Source organism: Trachypithecus francoisi, unplaced genomic scaffold, assembly GCF_009764315.1.
Source record: "Trachypithecus francoisi isolate TF-2019V2 unplaced genomic scaffold, Tfra_2.0 Contig00460, whole genome shotgun sequence".
In the NCBI taxonomy this organism is placed as follows: Eukaryota; Metazoa; Chordata; class Mammalia; order Primates; family Cercopithecidae; genus Trachypithecus; species Trachypithecus francoisi.
The window spans coordinates 24,901-43,219 of record NW_022680657.1 but is presented as its reverse complement, the minus strand read 5'-3'; the positions used below and the strand labels follow the sequence as shown (position 1 = coordinate 43,219).

The 18,319-nt window shown below is 47.8% G+C and overlaps 1 protein-coding gene across 1 annotated transcript in view; it reads right to left on the bottom strand.

The window, feature by feature from the left end:
* Positions 1-18,319, bottom strand: part of LOC117084245 — a 49,505-nt gene that overhangs the window by 11,203 nt on the left and 19,983 nt on the right. Inside the window, exon 2 of the mRNA XM_033212805.1 lies at positions 2,892-2,945. Within this exon, the coding sequence (XP_033068696.1) occupies positions 2,892-2,945 (54 nt within the window). The remainder of the gene's footprint in view (positions 1-2,891; positions 2,946-18,319) is intronic.

Genomic DNA, 18,319 nt, shown 5'->3' with positions numbered 1-18,319 from the left:
GGCTTTTCAATGATGCATTATCTCATTTCGACAAAATATCTGAGAGTTGGCTGGGCACAGTGGCTCATGCCTGTAATGCCAGCTATTTGGGAGGCCATAGAGGGAGGACTGCTGGAGACCCAGAGTTCAAGACCAGCCTGGGCAACAAAAGCGAGCCCCAGTCTCTACAAAAAATATAAAAATTAGGAGGTCAAGGCAGGTGGATCGCTTGAAGTCAAGAATTCAAGATCAGTCTGGCCTACGTGGAGAAACCCTGTCTCTACTAAAAATACAAAAATTAGCCGGGCGTGGTGGTGCACGCCTGTAATTCCAGCTACCCAAGAGGCCGAGGCATGAGAATCACTTGAACCTGAGAGGTGGAGGTTGCAGTAAGCAGTGGTCGTGCCACTGCACTCCAACCTGGGTGACAGAGCGAGACCCTGTTAAGAAAGAAGAAACAAGAAAGAGAGTGAGAGAGAGAGAGACAAAGAGAGAGAAATAGAAAAGAAGGAAAGAGAAGGAGAGAAAGAAAGAAAAGAAGGAACAGAAGTAGAAGGAAGGAAGACACAGATAAGAGCAGCAAAATAAGAGAAGAAAAAGAAGCAGTAGAGAATCAAAAGAGCCAAAAATTGGCTCTTTGAAAAGACTAATAAAATCGACACATTTTTTAGCAACACTAATCAAAGGGGGAAGAAGGAAAAGGCAATGTAAAGCTGAGATGAAAAGGGAGTACGTTTCTGATTTGAACATGGCAACTTAAAGAGAGAATTTCCCTCTTTATAGGAAACAATCATGAAAATAATAAGAAGCAAGCCGGGCGCAGTGGCTCATGCCTGTCATCCCAGCACTTAGGAGGCCGAGCTGGGAGGATCACTTGAGCCCAGGAGTTTGAGACCAACCTGGGGAACATAATGAGACCTTACAAAAAAAATAAAATTAAATTTCAAAAACATAATTAGATACCAATTTATCCTCAACAGATTGACAGAAATTCAAAGTCAACAGTATCCTGTGTCAGTAAAGACATACAGCAACTGGAAGTCTCCTGTGCGTGTTAGCCACGTTTATATCCTTCATTTCACTCTTAATGATATATGCTAGAGAAACTCTTACTCATGTGCTCCACAGATAGGTAGGAGGGCCCAAGGTAACCTTGTTTGTAATTAAGAAAAAATAAAAATAGGAAACAAGCCAAGTGTCCAATGGGATGATGGATTAGTAAATTGCAATACCCAATGAAACTGCATATGTGCACACATCAACATGAATGAACCCTCCAACATAATGTTGAGGGAAAAAACAAGCAAATCACAGAAGAATACAAAAAATATATAATACCTTTGTATAAAGTTCAAAAACAAGCAAAACTAACCAATATATTCTTCAACAATATGTATGCATGCATACATAAATGTGGTAAACATAAAGAAAAGCAAGGAAGCAATAAAAGCTCAGAGCAAATTACTAGGGGGATAAGGAGGGAGAGGATGCATTTGGGAGGGGCTAACAGTAGCTTCAAAGATCTTCTTCTCCCTCCCCCTCCCCCTCCCCCTCCCCGCTCCCTCTCCTCCCTTCTCCCTCTCCCTCTCCCTCTCCTCCTCCTTTCTTCTTCCTAGAGAAGGTGTTGCTCCATTGCCCAGTTTGGAGTGCAGTGATGCAATCATAGCTCATTGCAGCCTCGACCTCCTGGGCTCAAGCAATCCTCCCACCTCAGCCTCCTGAGTAGCTGGGATAAAGGCATGCACCAACATACCCAGCTAATTTCTAAATTTTTTTTTAATTTTTATTTTTTTCAGACGGAGTCTCGCCCTGTCACCCAGGCTGGAGTGCAGTGGCGTGATCTTGGCTCACTGCAAGCTCTACTTCCTGGGTTCACGCCGAATGGCCTCAGCCTCCTGAGTAGCTGGGACTACAAGCGCCTGCCACCACGCCCGGCTAATTTTTTATATTTTTAGTAGAGACGAGGTTTCACCGTGGTCTCGATCTCCTGACCTCATGATCCTCCCGCCTCGGCCTCCGACAGTGCTGGGATTACAGGCGTGAGCCACCGCGCCCAGCCTAATTTTAAAATTTTTGTAGAGATAAGATCTCACTATGTTGCCCAGGCTGGTCTCATATCCCTGGGCTCAAGCGATTCTCCTGCCTCAGGCTCCCAAAGTGCTGGGATTCCAGGAGTAAGCCACTGTACCCAGTCAGCATTCTATTTCTTAAGCAGCCTGTTGGGTGCATAAGGGCTCATTTCATTATTTTTCACACCTTGTATATGCATGTAGAAATATATATGCTTCATATATATGAAAAATAAAATCTCATAAAAAAATCTAATCTAAACAAAAAGAGGGCTGTCTGTATCTGCAGCAGTTATGAAAAATGAAAATGCTTTCTTGTTGATGCTCCAGAAGAGCTGGGGAGCACGCGAGCCATTACTGCCTGTCGTCTGCACGTCATCAAACCCTTCGGATCTCAGAAGTTCCCCAAATGGGACCCACCAGCAAGAGGGCCCTGTGTTGTTGGAGGTGGCACCAACCTCTGTGGCTTGTCCCAGGGTCACCAGAAATTCCGAAGAGAAATAGATATGGTCTGTGAGATGAAATAAGCGAAACCTTCACTTCTATTTATTTGGAAAGCCGCCCTCAGACTTAGTTTCTTCATCTGAAAAATGGGCATAGTTAATTACTACCTGATGGGGTTATTGTGAGAATCATATGAGCTAATCTATGCTCATGATGCAAAGCACGGAACTCCTCTTGCCTTCTGAAATTACATGAGAAGAGCTTCAGCAGCACACCTTCATCCCGAGACTCCCAGCCTTGCACAGTTCAGAGAAGGTCACTGTAGGTTAAAATAGACCTAAGAGACACATCTACCAAATGCGGAGTGTGGACTTTAGGTGGATTCTGACTGAAACCTACCAACTGTGGTAGTCCCACTTGATCCATGGTTTCACTTGCCAGCATTTCAGTTGCCTGTGGTACAATTCAATAAGATATTTTTAGGGAGAGAGACCACCTTCACATAACATTTATTACAGTATATTATCAATTATTGTTGTTAAACTCTTCCTGTGCCTCATTTATAATTACACTTTACTATAAGTGTGTATGTATAGGAAAAAATACAGTATAGAAGGGCTCGGCACTATCTGTGGTTTCACAGCATCCACAGTCTCTTGGAACATATACCCCGTGGAGAAGTGGGGACAGCTGTATAAGAAAACGTACTTGAGAAAATCAGGAAAATGCAAATAAGGATTGGGCATTAGAAGATGCTAAAGTGGCTGGACACAGTGGCTCACGCCTGTAATTCCAAAACTTTGGGAGGCCAAGGCAGGTGGATCACCTGAGGTCAGGAGTTCGAAACCAGCCAGGCCAACATGGTGAAACCCCATCTCTACTAAAAATGCAAAAATTAGCCGGGCATGGTTGTGGGTGCCTGTAATCCCAGCTACTAGGGAGGCTGAGGCAGGAGAATCACTTGAGCCTAGGAGATGGACGTTGCAGTGAGCCGAGATCATGCCACTGCACTCCAGCTTGGCCGACAGAGCAAGACTCTGTCAGGAAAAAAAAAAAAAAAGATGCCAAAGTGTGATAGTGGGATTGGGTTTTTAAAAAAATTCTTATCCTCATGGTGGCATGTGCCTGTAGTCCCAGCTGAGGTGGGAAGACTGCTTGAGGCCAGGAGTTCAAGACCAGCCTGGACAACATAGCAAGATCATATATACACACACAAAAATTAGCCAGGCATGCTGGTGTGTGCCTGTAGTCTTAGCTACTTGGGAGGCTGACTCAAGGAGGTCACTTGAGCCCAGGAGTTTGAGGCTGCAGTGAGCCAAGCTCACACTACTGCACTCCAGCCTGGGCAACAGAGTGAGACCCCATCTCTTTTTTTTTTTTTTTTTTTTGAGACGGAGTCTCGCTATGTTGCCTAGGCTGGAGTGCAGTGGCACCATCTCCATTCACTGCAAGCTCCACCTCCCGGGTTCAAGCCATTCTCCTGCCTCAGCCTCCTGTATAGCTGGGACATCAGGCGCCCGCCACCACACCCGGCTAATTTTTGTATTTTTTTAGTAGAGAGGGGGTTTCACCGTGTTAGCCAGGATGGTCTCGATCTCCTGACCTCGTGATCCACCCGTCTCGGCCTCCCAAAGTGCTGGGATTACAGGCGTGAGCCACCGCACGTGGCCAACCCCATCTCTTAAGAAGAAAATTTTATCCTTTAGAGATACAGCCTAAAGTATTTATGGATAAAATACTATAATGTCTGGGTTTGCTTTTAAATAATTTGATCATGTGAGTGGATAAAGATGAAACAAGAGGCCAGGCGCAGTTGCTCATAGCTGTAATCCCAGCACTTTGGGAGGCTGAGGCAGGTGCATCACTTAAGGTCAGGAGTTCAAGACAAGCTTGGTCAACATGGTGAAACCCCATCTCTACTGAAAATATAAAAATTAGCTGGGCATGGCGGTGGGCGCCTGTAATCCCAGCTACTCAGGAGGCTGAGGCACGAGAATCGCTTGAACCAGGGAGGCGGAGGTTGCAGTGAGCCAAGATTGTGCCACTACACTCCAGTCTGGATGACAGAGTGAGACTCCATCTCAAAAAAAAAAAAAAAAAGATGAAACACGTGGTCCTGAGATGCTCACTGTAGCTGGCTGATAGCTACCTGATGGGTACAAGAGAGTTTATTGCTCTCTTCATTCTTTGATGTATATATGAAATGTTTTGTGGAAGGAGGGAGAGAGGATGGGAGAGAAGCAGGGAGGAAGGAAAGTACTCTGAACATTTCCTGTCCTGTAGGGAAGAACTCCAGCGCATCTCAGACCACCAGAGCTTGGGCCACCAAGCTCTGCTACTGAGGGTTGTCCTCCTGCTTGCAATGACATCACTAGCAGCATAAGCTTCTAGAATAGGATGGTTCCACACACAATGCCAGCTTCACCAGTCCTTCTGGGCACAAACACCCCCAAGGGACTCCTGCATCGAGAATGCAGGGTCTGAGTGGGCTCCAGCATTTGTCCCTGTGGATTCCACGGCCTTTGTCCTCTCCAGGCCCAGGAAATCCTGCACAAGATGTAGGGTCACTTTCCTTTTTCAACCTCCTGAAATACCAGAGCAGCTCCCCTTCAACTTTTCCCACCCCTTCAGAAGGGGCTCAGATCTGGGAGGAAAAGGGTTCTCAGTGTGGGGCACTGTTCCCTCCACAGGCCACAGAGGACCCTCCTGGGATGGAGAAAGAGATGGGAGGGCGGAGTGGGGAGACTCTTTTCTAGTCATACCTATTGCTCCCCATTCTACCTCCCCCGACTTGAATACAGACAAGGAGACCTCTTACTATAAAAGAGACATCATGGCCGGGCGCAGTGGCTCACACCTGTAATCCCAGCACTTTGGGAGGCCAAGGTGGGCAGATCACTTGAGGTCAGGAGTTCAAGACCAGCCTGGCCAACATGGTAAAACCCCGTCTCCACTAAAATTACAAAAATTAGACTGGCGTGGTGGCACGCACCTGTAATCCCAGCTAGTCAGGAGGCTGAGGCATGAGAATCACTTGAACCCAGGAGGCAGAGGTTGCAGTGAGCTGAGATTGTGCCACTGCACTCCAGCTTGGCCAAGAGTGAGAATCTGTCTCAAAAAAAAAAAAAAAAGTGACTTCATAAAAGTTACATGCCCATAAATCTCCATGCTACAAGCCAGGGAAACAGTGAGACGCCAGGTGCAGATGGGGGTGGTCCGTTCCCACTCCCGAGATCAAGAGCTCCTCATGCATCCACCAGCTTGTGGTCATTTGCCTCTTCTCACAGACATTCCTGAGAGGAGACTTCCCGCCAGCTTGACATTTTCTCGGGGAGAAAGTCACTTCCCAACCTTGCTTTAGGCCAGTCTTTACTGAGAGACAAGCAAGTGCCTCAGAAGTGAGAAAAGTTCCTCCCAAAGCACGTTAGTATATGAGTATCTTCCAGCCAATTTCTTTCCTTTGAAAAAACCTTACTGGCCAAAATTTTTCAAAATAAAAAATTGGGGAGAGGAAGATTCTAAGACAGTGGAGTAGCAAGTTCCAGAAATCTGTCTCTTCACCTAGACTACAATTGCGCTGGCAGAATCTGTCTGATGTAACTATTTTGGAACTCTGGAGCCTATTGAAGGCTTCCAATTGTGGCTAATTTGGGTCAATTTCAGCTTTCAGCAGGCAGCAGCCATCTATCCCCCATCCCATGCCCCTGGCAGGCAGCTGTGCACACGTTCCTAGAGCAGCTTGCAGACAGCTGGTGGGTGGGAGCCGGGTGAACAAAAAGGACCCTCTCCTTCAAATATGGGAGGTCTGTGCTCTGCTCACAGATTGCTGCTTCTGATCACTGAGGTGCAGACAAAGAGGTGGTGGTTATTGTAGTTGCACCTGCCCCCAATGTTGTAAGCCCTTCCCCCTCTGACTGAAGTGACTTCCAGAGGATTTAAGGAGTGTGGGCCTGCCCCCACCCATTTCACATTTCTCTTCTTCCCCTCTTGGGAGGCAGAAATTGAAGACCAGGACATTCAAAAGCAACTGCATATATGGGGGAAATTAGAGAGTCACCATGAGTGCCCCAGGGAAGGCACAGATTCAGAGAAGACTTGAGAAGACCTTAAGTTTATAGCTTTGGCTGATCGTTGACACAGAGACAGACTACAAAGATTAATTAAAAAAAAAAAAAAAGTCTGGCCAGGTGTGGTAGCTCGCGCCTGTAATCCTAGCACTTTGGGAGGCCAAGATGGGTCGATCACCTGAGGTCAGGAGTTTGAGACCAGCCTGGCCAACATGGTGAAACCCTGTCCTCTACTAAAAATACAAAACTTGGCTGTGTGCGGTGGCGCACGCCTGTAATCCCAGCACTTTGGGAGGTTGAGGTGAGTGGATCACCTGAGGCCAGGAGTTTGAGACCAGCCTGGCTAACACGGCGAAACCCCGTCTGTACTAAAATTAAAAAAATTAGCCAGGCATGGTAGCACATGCCTGTAATCCCAGCTACTCGGAAAGCTGAGACAGGAGAACTGCTTGAACCCAGGCAGCAGAGGTTGCAGTGAGCTGAGATCGCACCATTGCACTCTAGCCTGAGCAACAGAGGAAGACTCCATCTCCAAAAAAAAAAAAAAAAATTATCCAGGCATGGTGGTGAACACTTATAGTCCCAGCTACTCTGGGAGCTGAGGCACAAGAATTGCTTGAACCTGGGAGGTGGAGGTTACAGTGAGCCAAGATCCAGCCACTGAACTCCAGCCTGGGTGACAGAGTGAGACTGTCTCCGAAAAAAAAGTAAATAAATAAAAGAAAGAAAGAAAAAAGATTGAAGAGGCCAGGCGCGGTAGCTCTCGCCTGTAACCCCAACACTTTGGGAGGCTGAGGTGGGTGGATCACTTGAGGTCAGGAGTTTGAGACCAGTCTGGCCAACATGGTGAAACCCAGTCTCTACTAAAAACACACAAAAAATTAGCCAGGTGTGGTGGTATGTACCTGTAGTCCCAGCTACTCAGGAGGCTGAAGCAGGAGATGGAGGTTGCAGTGAGCTGAGATCGTGCCACTACACTTCAGCCTGAAGGACAGAGGGAGACTCCCTCTCAAAAAAAAAAAAAAAAAAAAAACTGAAGAAAAGTGAACAGAGCCTACAGGACCTGCGAGATACCATGAAGTGGACCAAAATATACATTGTGGTGGCCCCAGAAGTGCATACTTGTCTGTAAGTAGTGTTTTCCCAGCATGACTTGGAGGAAACCCTGCCTTTCTGGCTTATGCTCGGCCACAGCCATCTATGTGAGACCAACCCAGAAACACTGGCACCTCGGGAAGAGAGGTGAGCCTGGTGGAGGGACACTCCAGTTGAGAACTGGACAGCCCCAGTTCTCCAAATAACTGCATGTGCTTGTGAGACCGACTCACCCCACAAATCCTCTTTTCCTCATCTCTGAAGGAGGGAGATCATCAGCACCCTCTTCTGGCAGTGTGAGGTTTTCAGTAGGGGGACACATCGCGGAGGATGGCTGGGATTTGCTCACACCACTACTTAGATGTGCAAAGATGTGTTCAAGTGAATCTTCTTCCCAAGGCCTGGGTGCTTGCGGGGGCTGTGCCAAGACTTTCACTTAGCATCTCAGTCTCTTCTGAGTTTCTTTTGAAGTCCAACTTTGAGGCCGGGCGCGGTGGCTCAAGCCTGTAATCCCAGCACTTTGGGAGGCGGAGACGGGCGGATCACGAGGTCAAGAGATCGAGACCATCCTGGCTAACACAGTGAAACCCCGTCTCTACTAAAAAAAATACAAAAAACTAGCCGGGTGAGGTGGCAGGCGCCTGTAGTCCCAGCTACTCGGGAGGCTGAGCCAGGAGAATGGCGTAAACCCGGGAGGTGGAGCTTGCAGTGAGCTGAGATCTGGCCACTGCACTCCAGCCTGGGCGACAGAGTGAGACTCCATCTCAAAAAATAAATAAATAAATAAATAAATAATAAAGTCCAACTTTGAACCTAGAGATGTGTGAACAGTATCTTGTGAAGGACGATGTCTTTCAGATGAATGTTCTATCATTTGGATGGAAATGATATTGAATCCACTCCTTGTGCAAATGAGCCCTGTGTATGTATGTATGCGTGTGGGGGTGGGGGTACTTTGGTGACATGTGCAAGGAGAGAAGGCTCAGGGACACCCTGAGGTTCATGCCATCCTCCACAGTGGAGGGTCTGGTTTGGTCTGGCCTTGGACAAGTGACTGCCATGGGGTGACCGGTCCCATCTGGTCTGTGGGCCACTGCTAGAGTCTCTGGTTCCAGCCATTTGCCTGTGACCATGGAGGCCACGCATCTTGGAGCCCATGTGTCCTCACCCCCGGCCTCCACTGGCCCCTCAGCACTCCATGTCCTCCCATGGGGCCTACAGGAACTTCTGGATCCATGTAGCCCTCAGCCAGGCCATGGGCTGCTGGGAGCCCTGCCTCGGGCTCATGTGTCCGCTGCTTCCCTGTCAGTCCTGCACCATGCCGTGAAAGGCTTCTCCACGTGCACCCACAGACCCTGGGGGACCCGGGGTTCCCTGAATCTATCCACATCTATCAGGCATTCCCCCATTGTAGTTTCAACTTGCAAATGAAGCCAACAGTACATGCACTCTGGCCCTCACTGCTCCTTTTGCCCCTCTTTTTCTTCCCTCATTTTGTGGGCAGGAGAAAGGGGCATCCTGGATCACATCCCCCTCTTTCCAGGAGCCTTAGTGGAATTTCTCTACACCATGGAAAAAAGCTTTATGATCTGGTCCAGTGGTCTTCAAATGCTGCGCTCACTGTGGTAGCTCACGGAGGCTGCTCATCACCTGTTCCCACCCTCACCTTCCAGTGCCATGGGAAAGGACTGCTCCCTGCCCTCTTGTGCTTGGGTGGGCCATGTGGCAGGAGCAAGAGCAAAGCCTGTGTCACTCTCCCTCATGACTCAGAGCCACCACCAACCCACTACAGAAGGGAAGTGTGACCAAGAAATAGATCTCTGTTTTTACATCCACTAAGATTTCGAGATTGTTATAATTGCAGCATACCCTGGATGATCCTGACTGACGCAGCTCCTGAAAGAAGTTTTTAAAAAACTATGTGTATTCTCTGGCTAGGCCCGGTGGCTCACACCTGTAATCCCAGCACTTTGGGAGGCCAAGGTGGTTGGATCACTTGAGGTCAGGAGTTCAAGACCAGCCTGGCCAACATGGTGAAACCCCATCTCTACTAAAAATATAAAAATTAGCTGGGGGTGGTGATGGGTGCCTGTAATCTCAGCTACTTGGGAGGCTGAGGCACAAGAATTGCCTGAACCTGGCCGGGCGCGGTGGCTCAAGCCTGTAATCCCAGCACTTTGGGAGGCCGAGATGGACGGATCACGAGGTCAGGAGATCGAGACCATCCTGGCTAACACTGTGAAACCCCGTCTCTACTAAAAAAATACAAAAAACTAGCCGGGCGAGGTGGCGGGCGCCTGTAGTCCCAGCTACTCGGGAGGCTGAGGCAGGAGAATGGCGGTAAACCCGGGAGGCGGAGCTTGCAGTGAGCTGAGATCCGGCCAGTGCACTCCAGCCCGGGCGACAGAGCGAGACTCCGTCTCAAAAAAAAAAAAAAAAAAAGAATTGCCTGAACCCGGGAGGCAGAGGTTTCAGTGAGCCTAGATCTCACCACTATACTCCAGGCTGGGCAACAGAGTGAGACTCCATCTCAAAAAAAAACCAGAATTTAAAAACTTTTTAAAACTATGTGTGTTCTCTTATATTTTTAAGATGATATATAAAATTTTCACTATACATTTAAATTGTTGCAAGAGATATAGTTTCCCAACTATTGTAATGATTGACATCAAAATAAAAACTATTTCATTCATCTTTTAAATGGACCCAATGAAGTCTAAGTATTGAAACATTTTCTTACTACCACTAGATTTTTTTTTTTTTGACACAGAGTCTCACTTTGTTGGCCAGGCTGAAGTGCAGTGGTGAGATCTCGGCTCACTGCAACCTCCATCTCCCAGGCTCAAGCAATTCTCCTGCCTCAGCCTCCAGAGTAGCTGGGATTAAAGGCACCCACTACCATGCCCGGCTAATTTTTGTATTTTAGTACAGACGGGGTTTCACCATGTGGGCCAGACTGGTCTTGAACTCCTGACCTCAGATGATCCGCCCTACTCGGCCTCTGAAAGTGCTGGGATTACAGGTGTGAGCCACAGTGCCTGGCCTCTTTTTATATCAGAAATAGAAAAGAAAATATTAAACATTTTACAGCCAGGGCGACTTCCCACCTCCCCTTTTGTCTGGAAATGCATTCCTCTTGAGGGAATCCCCTAGGAGCAAAGCAAAGAAGGCTGTAGCTTTTGTCTGTAATCCCAGCACTTTGGGAGGCCAAGGCAGGAGGATCACTGGAGCCCAGTAGTTTGAGCACCAGTCTGGGAAACATAAGAAGACCTCTTCTCTACAAAAAAAATAAAACAAAAATTCGGGTATGGTGGCAAGTGCTTATAGCACCAGCAACTCAAGAGGTTGAGGTGAGGGGAGACTTTGAACCGGGGAGTTTCAGGTTACAACAAGCTATGATTACACCACTGCACTCCAGTCCAGGTGACCCTATCTCAAAAAATAAATATTTTTAAAATTTTAATTGTTTTTAATTCAAAGAAAATATTAAACATTTTAAAGATGAAATAAAAGGAAAAAATATATATTCCATTACATGATTTGATGAAAGAGTTTGGCTCCATTTTTGAATAACACACGGCATCTGAAATAAATCTCACAAAACTATCATCAGTGAGTTCTAGCCAGCATGTCTGAAAACGCTGCTATTCCCAGAGAACAGGCCGACTCCACGCAAGACTCAGCACCACCACCCTCTCCTGCTCCCGATGCTTGGAGGCTTCTCCGTCCTAAGATGATTGCCGAGGACAGGGACAGAAGTGCTTCCAAAGGGGTCAGTATTTTCTATCTGTGCTCTCTTGGCTTTGCTCCTAGGGGATTTCCTCAAGAAGGATACATTTCCAGACAAAAGGGGAGGTGGGAAATGCACTCGGCAAATCTAACCCCGCCTGTTTACCAAAAACATCACCTCTAGCATTACTAGTATTAGAGGCACTGCCTGCCCAGTGACACATGTTTAACGGCCGTGGTACCCTGACCGTGCGAAGGTAGCATAATCACTTGTTCTTTAAATAGGGACTTGTATGAATGGCAACACGAGGGTTTAACTGTCTCTTACCTTCAACCAGTGAAATTGACCTGCCCGTGAAGAGGCGGGCATAAAATAATAAGACGAGAAGACTCTGTGGAGCTTCTATCTACTAATGCAACCAAAATTCTATATAAATCCACGGACTTAACATATTCTGCCCCTGCATTAGAAATTTTGGTTGGGGTGACCTCGGAGTATAATTAAACCTCCGAATAAACCATCCTAAGACTACACAAGTCAAAGCGAATCAGTATATATAATTGATCCAACAACTTGACCAACGGAACAAGTTACCCCAGGGATAACAGCGCAATCCTATTCCAGAGTTCATATCGACAATAGGGTTTACGACCTCGATGTTGGATCAGGACATCCTGATGGTGCAGCAGCTATCAAGGGTTCGTTTGTTCAACGATTAAAGTCCTATGTGATCTGAGTTCAGACCGGAGTAATCCAGGTCGGTTTCTATCTATTATATATTTCTCCCTGTACGAAAGGACAAGAGAAATAGGGCCCACTTCACAAAGTGCCTTCCCTCCATAAATGACCTACTCTCAATTTAATAAAAATCTACACACACAACCCAAGAACAGGGATTGTTAAGATGGCAGAGCCCGGTAATTGCATAAAATTTAAGACTTTATAATCAGAGGTTCAACTCCTCTTCTTAGCATTATGTTCACAATAAACCTTCTACTTATCACTTTACCCATCATTGCTGCCATAGCCTTTCTTACACTCACTGAATGAAAACTATTAGGCTACATACAACTACGCAAAGGGCCTAATATTGTAGGCCCCTATGGGCTACTACAACCCTTTGCCGATGCAATAAAACTCTTCACCAAAGAACCTTTAAAACCTTCAACCTCTACCACCACCCTCTACATTATTGCACCAGCCTTAGCCTTTTTCATTGCCCTCCTCCTATGAATACTGACTTGTTTTTCTAAGACCACTAGAGCGGGCGCAAAGGAACCAGCGACTAGGCAAGGGTAGGAGCAAAACTGCAAGTTTATTTTGGTCACCTAGCTTCAGGGGAAGAGGTGGGTAAGGAGAGGTCTGTTGGCCTCCGGCAACTGAGGCCCACAGAGTTCTCCATGCTGCCCTCGGACGGAGTTCCGGCAGTCCCGACCGCAGTGGGGAAGCTGGGAAGTCCGCGCGTGGCACTGGTCCGCAGCGGCTTTTCTGGGAGTGGGAGGGCGATAGGCGGGGCACGGGCGTGTCCGGGGGCGTTCCGCAGGTGCGACCAGGTAAATCTTGGTCTCTTCAGATTGACGTCACCTGGCGCATGCCCAGTTGGTCTGCACCTTCCCGGGCGTCGGCTGCATTTTCGCGCGCGCGGGAAAAGTTGGGGGGGGGGGATGAAGAACCCGGAAGTGCGCCATCTTGCCTCTGTTCGTCCAAACAGTCCAACCTTTATTGGTAATAGTGATAAAGGGGCGCCGTGGTCTGTCTGGCTACTTCCTGCTGTTAAGGGGCGTCGTTAAGGTCGGGGCCCATGGTTGGCATTTGGACGCACGGATGAAAAATAAAATAAGACACAGTATTAGTATAGGAACGAGGTATGGAAGCATTTGTCGGAATATGGGCAAAACCAGAAGGAAGGTCCCGCAAGGTTGGGGTGTTAAGGTTTTGTATCTCAGGTTTTTTATTTTATTGAGGGTTTGAATGTTAGTGTCTACTAGGCCTGACTTGCTAACATAGCAGCACTCTTCTCCAAGGAAGAGACAAGTGCCTCCTTTTTCAGCTGTAAGCAAGTCTAGGGCTCGCCTGTTTTGGGCAGCTACTTAGGCTATTGAGGTAGTTCGGCGCTGCAGGGAGGCCAGGCTTTCAGCTGATTCCAATAACTAGAGGGAGGAAACAGCCCGTTTTTTTTTTTTTTTTTTTTTTTGGGGGTGTCGTAGTGGCATGGAAAGTTGCTGGAAAAGCTCTGCTACTTCTGCCTGGCTGTATAAAGTTAGACTGGGGACCAAGGACACGGAGACATAGAGGGATCAGTTAATGGCTGTATGGTTAAGAGTTTTAGAGAGATCAGTTGCACGAGTAATAGCCTTCAATGGGGGCTGTGTGGCCCATTGGGTGCCTGAGCATGATTACCTCAGGATGAATTTGGAGTTGAATACGGAAAGGAAGGATTGGGCAGTTTGGACGAGAATAGCCTTCAATGGGGGCTGTGTGGCCTCCATTGGGTGCCTGAGCATGATTACCTCAGGATGAATTGGAGTTGAATAACGAAAGAAGGATTGGGCAGTTTGGATTTCTGGTATAGTGGCGCCTGGAGTGTAAGTGAATTGTGGGGTTTGACCAGTTGTGTTGAAGGCCATGGGCAGGGGGCTGCCACTAGGTGGGGGCCTTCTAAAGCCTCACAGAGGAAGCAGTGGGAGAGATGGTTATATTCACAGTGTAGGTTAAGTCTAGCCTTTGGCAGATAAGTGCGAGCCATGAGAAAGGGGTCTCTATTGTGTGGAGAGAAGTTTGATAGCCTTAAGGAAGGCAACTGGCAGAGCTATGTACTACTGAGTGTGTTCGGCTGTCTTGTGGCCAAGTTTCAGTGATGAGAAAAAATTGCCATACAGTAGGCGGACTAGCAAAGGTCTGAGTGAATGAGTGAAACAGCAATATAGTATAAAATGAGACTTCATTTTCCGTGTAGTCACGGAGTGTCCCTTGCCACTGGAGATGTTCAATGAAGGTTAGGAGATGGGAGAACCACTGCTCTGGACTATTGTCTGGAGTAGATCTGGTCTGGGGTTGGTATTGAAAGTCTGATAGGTTTATGTAGAAGATGGTGAGAAAGCGAGCTAAGCGCCAGGGGTCAGGGAGCATGAACTAGTTAAGAAAGTTTTGTAAGTTTGAGGCGAGTGGGGGAAAGTTGAACTGATGTCCACTGATTGTTCCCAGTGGGGGCCCTCTTTAGCTGGGAGATATGAATCCAATGCGTGTGTCCTAGGAGTTTTGCGGCTGTATGTGTAGACAGGAGGACAATGTATGGGCCTTTCCACCTGGGCTGTAAGTCTTTGGCTTGGATATCTTTTATGTATACTTGGTCTCCAGGACTGAGGGAGAGATGTGGGTTGTAGGCGTCTGTTGGAGGAGGGTGTGCTAACTCAGCGTGTTGTCTTAGGAGTGTCTGAGAAGAGTGAGATATGGGGGTAGTTCGCCAAAGGGGCTGGCAGGGAAGGTATTTGTTGGAGGTTAGGGGCCGTCCGTAGACTAATTCGAATGGACTGAGACCTGTTGGGCTTCGAGGTGCTGCCCGCAGCTGGGTCAGGGCTAAGGAAGGAGAGTTACCCACGACTGCCGGGTTTCGATTGAGAGTTTGGTGAGCTGCTGTTTGATGAGTCCGTTAGCCTTTCTACCTTACCAAAGACTGGGGCCTATAAGGGATGTGGAGTTTCCAGGTGATGTGTAGGAGGGCTGCCACCTGTTGGACTACCTTAGAGATGAATGCTGGACCATTATCAGATTGAAGAGTGACCGGGAGGCCAAACCTAGGATAATATGTTCAGTGAGTATAGAGGCAACAATGTTAGCGGTTTCTCCTGTGGTAGGGTAGGCCTCGATCCACCCGGAAAAGGTGTCCACAAGGGTTAAGAGGTATTTGAATTTTTTATGTTTTGGCATATGTGTGAAATCAATTTGCCAATCTTCACCTGGTTGGTATCCTCTGAGTTGATGGCTGGGATGGGGATTACGCAATGCGCCTTGAGGATTTGCCTTTAGGCAGGTAGAGCACTGCTGGTTGATTGTAAGTAAGTGTTTTTGTAGTGTTGGACAGTGGAGGAGGGGATTTAGGAAATTATATAAGGCTTTGGGTCCTATATGTAAAGAATTATGTATGTCTGTTAGAATGGTATGGAGTTGTGTTTCAGGAATAACTAGTTTGTTATTAATATAATCCAGTCACCCGTAGCTAGTTTGGCTGTTGGATTTTGTAATAGCTTAGCCTTTTCTTCCTGAGTGTAATTAGGGGCATACTGGGGGAGAGAAAACAGGCGGAAGGAGGCTTAGGGGTGGAAAATCCGGCGGCTGACTTGGCAGTGATGTCAGCGAAATTGTTGCCGGCTGCTACCAGGTTAGATGAAGTTTGGTGCCCTTTACAATGTATAATGGCTACCTTGGAAGGTGCCGACAGTGCATCTAGTAGTTTGAGTATTTGGTTTTTGTAATAATAGGGGTACCGCCGGTGGTTAAAAAACCCTCTCTCTCTCCAGATAACTGAATGAGTGTGTGCGATTAGAAAAGCATATTTAGAATCTGTGTATATGTTTACTGTTTTTCCTTTTGATAGTAGGAGTGCCTTGGTTAGTGCAGTGAGTTCTGCCTGCTGTGATGTGGTCCCTTGTGGTAGGGGTTTTGCCTCCAAAACTGTGGAAGAGGTAACTACTGCATATCCTGCCTGTCTGTTTCCTTGAGGTTGATAAAGGAGCTGCCATCCACAAATAGGGTTAGTTGTGCATTCTGAAGGGGTGGTCATGCAAGTGTAGGTGGCTGGGGGCTGGGCCTCCAGAACCTCAGGACAAGAATGTTTAGTATGGAGTGGTTTAAGAGAGCCTGGCAGTAAAGTGGCTGGATTTAGAGAGGAGCAACTTCTAAAGTAACAGTGGGTCTTCTATGAATAAGACATGGAAAAGCTGGAGCCGGGATGGAGTTAAGTGGCTAATACTTTTATGAGATGAGATCCTGAAGACGGTGTGTGGAGAAGACTGTCAGATTACTGCCTCTAATGAGCTTTTTTGCTTCCTGGGTCAGGCAGGCTGCTGCTGCTAGCGCACGCAGACAAGGTTGCCAGCCTTGTACAGTTGGGTCTAGCTGTTTGGATAGATAGGCCACAGGACGGTGGGGGTTACCGACAGGCTGGGCTAAGAGACCAACTGCCACTTTCTGCCTTTCATCTGTAAAGAGTTGGAAGGGACGCTGGAAATCAGGCAGTGAGAGAGTGGGTTGTGAGAGAAGGCAAGCTTTTAAGCGGGTGAAATGAGTCGAGATTAACTTGGGGTTGGACAAAGGCCCATGTGGGGTTTCTTTAACTGCAGCGTATAAAGTTTGGCTAGGATTCCAAAATTGGGGATCCAATGTCTGAAGAAACCTATTAGACCTAGGAAGGATTGAATTTCTTTTGCATCTTGAGGGGGAAGAAGGTTACGTATTAGGGCCATGCGGTCAGTAGTTAGTGACCGGGTTGTTGGGGTGATTTCAATTCCTAAGTATATGACGGTTTGGCAAGAAATTTGGGCCTTGTGTTCAGATACTCTATAACCTAATGAGCCTAAATGTTGAGGAGAGTTGCAGTGTCTAGAAGAGAGTCTTGTTTGGTAGGGCTACAGATTAGGAGATCATCTACATACTGCAGAACTTTGCTCTTTGTGAGAGGCAAGAGGCAAGGTCTTTCGCTAAGGCTGACCAAAGAAATGGGGGCTGTCCCGGAACCCTTGTGGGAGGACTGTCCACGTCAGTTGAGTGGAGGTATGTGTGTCTGGGTCCTCCCATGTGAAAGCAAAAAGAACTGGCAGTCTGTGTGTAGGGGTATAGTAAAGAAAGCATCCTTAAGGTCTAGCACAGTAAAATAAGTAGAATTGGTGGGGATATGGGACAGAAGGGTGTAAGGTTGGGAACTACAGGGTGCGTGGGACGGGTGGCTTCATTGACTAGCCTAAGATCCTGTACTAACCTATACGTTCCGTCTGCCTTTTTAACTGGAAGTATTGGAGTGTTACAGGGGGAATGTGTGCGGACAAGAATATGTTGGCTAAGTAGTCGCGTGATAATTGGCTTTAAACCTTGTAGATGTGTCGGAGAGAGAGAGAATGGGGGCGGTTTGGGAAACGAGTGGGATCTTTGAGCTTGACGAGAACTGGTGGGTGGTGGGCAGCTATGACCGGGGGAAGTGTCCCACACTTGAGGGTGTACAGAAATAGGAAGGTGGGGGGTGGGGGCGACATAGGAGGAGCCTGTGCACTTGCACAAAGCATGAGCAACAGGTCATGAGGGGGTTGAAGGGAGTGATGAGTTGGTGGGAATGTATATGGAGGCCTTTAAGGTGCTTAGGATGTCTCGGCCTAGTAAGGGGGTAGGGCATGAGGGTATAATGAGGAACGAGTGCGCAAAGTAGTTGTTGGCCAGGCAGCAACTAAGGAGTGGAGTTTTTCGTGGGGTGGATGGCTTTCCGTCTACTCCTACTACAGAGATATCGGATGGAAGGCTAGGTCCAGAGAAGGACGGCAAAACAGAATAGGTAGCCCCGCTGTTGATTAAAAAATTGATTGTCTTACCCGCTACCAGGAGAGTTACCCGCGGCTCGGCGAGGGTGATGGGGTCCCCGAGTCTCGGCACCTTCAGTTGTCGTTGTCGTCCAGATGTAGGAGCTGGAAGGAGCTCCCAGGATCCTGGGAAAGGGGGTCACGTGGAGACGCAGCACCTGTTCTCAGGGTGGGGCAATCAGACTTCCAGTGTCCTCCCTGCTGGCAAGCAGGGCAGGGGGTTGCTGGTGGACGAGGCTTAGGACATTCATTGGCCCAATGTCCTGACGCCTTGCACTTATAGCAAGGCTGCGTTGGGGCTCGGGGACCTTGCGGACACCTGTTGGCATAGTGTCCTGCCTTGCCGCACTTATAGCAGGCTCCTTTCGTAGC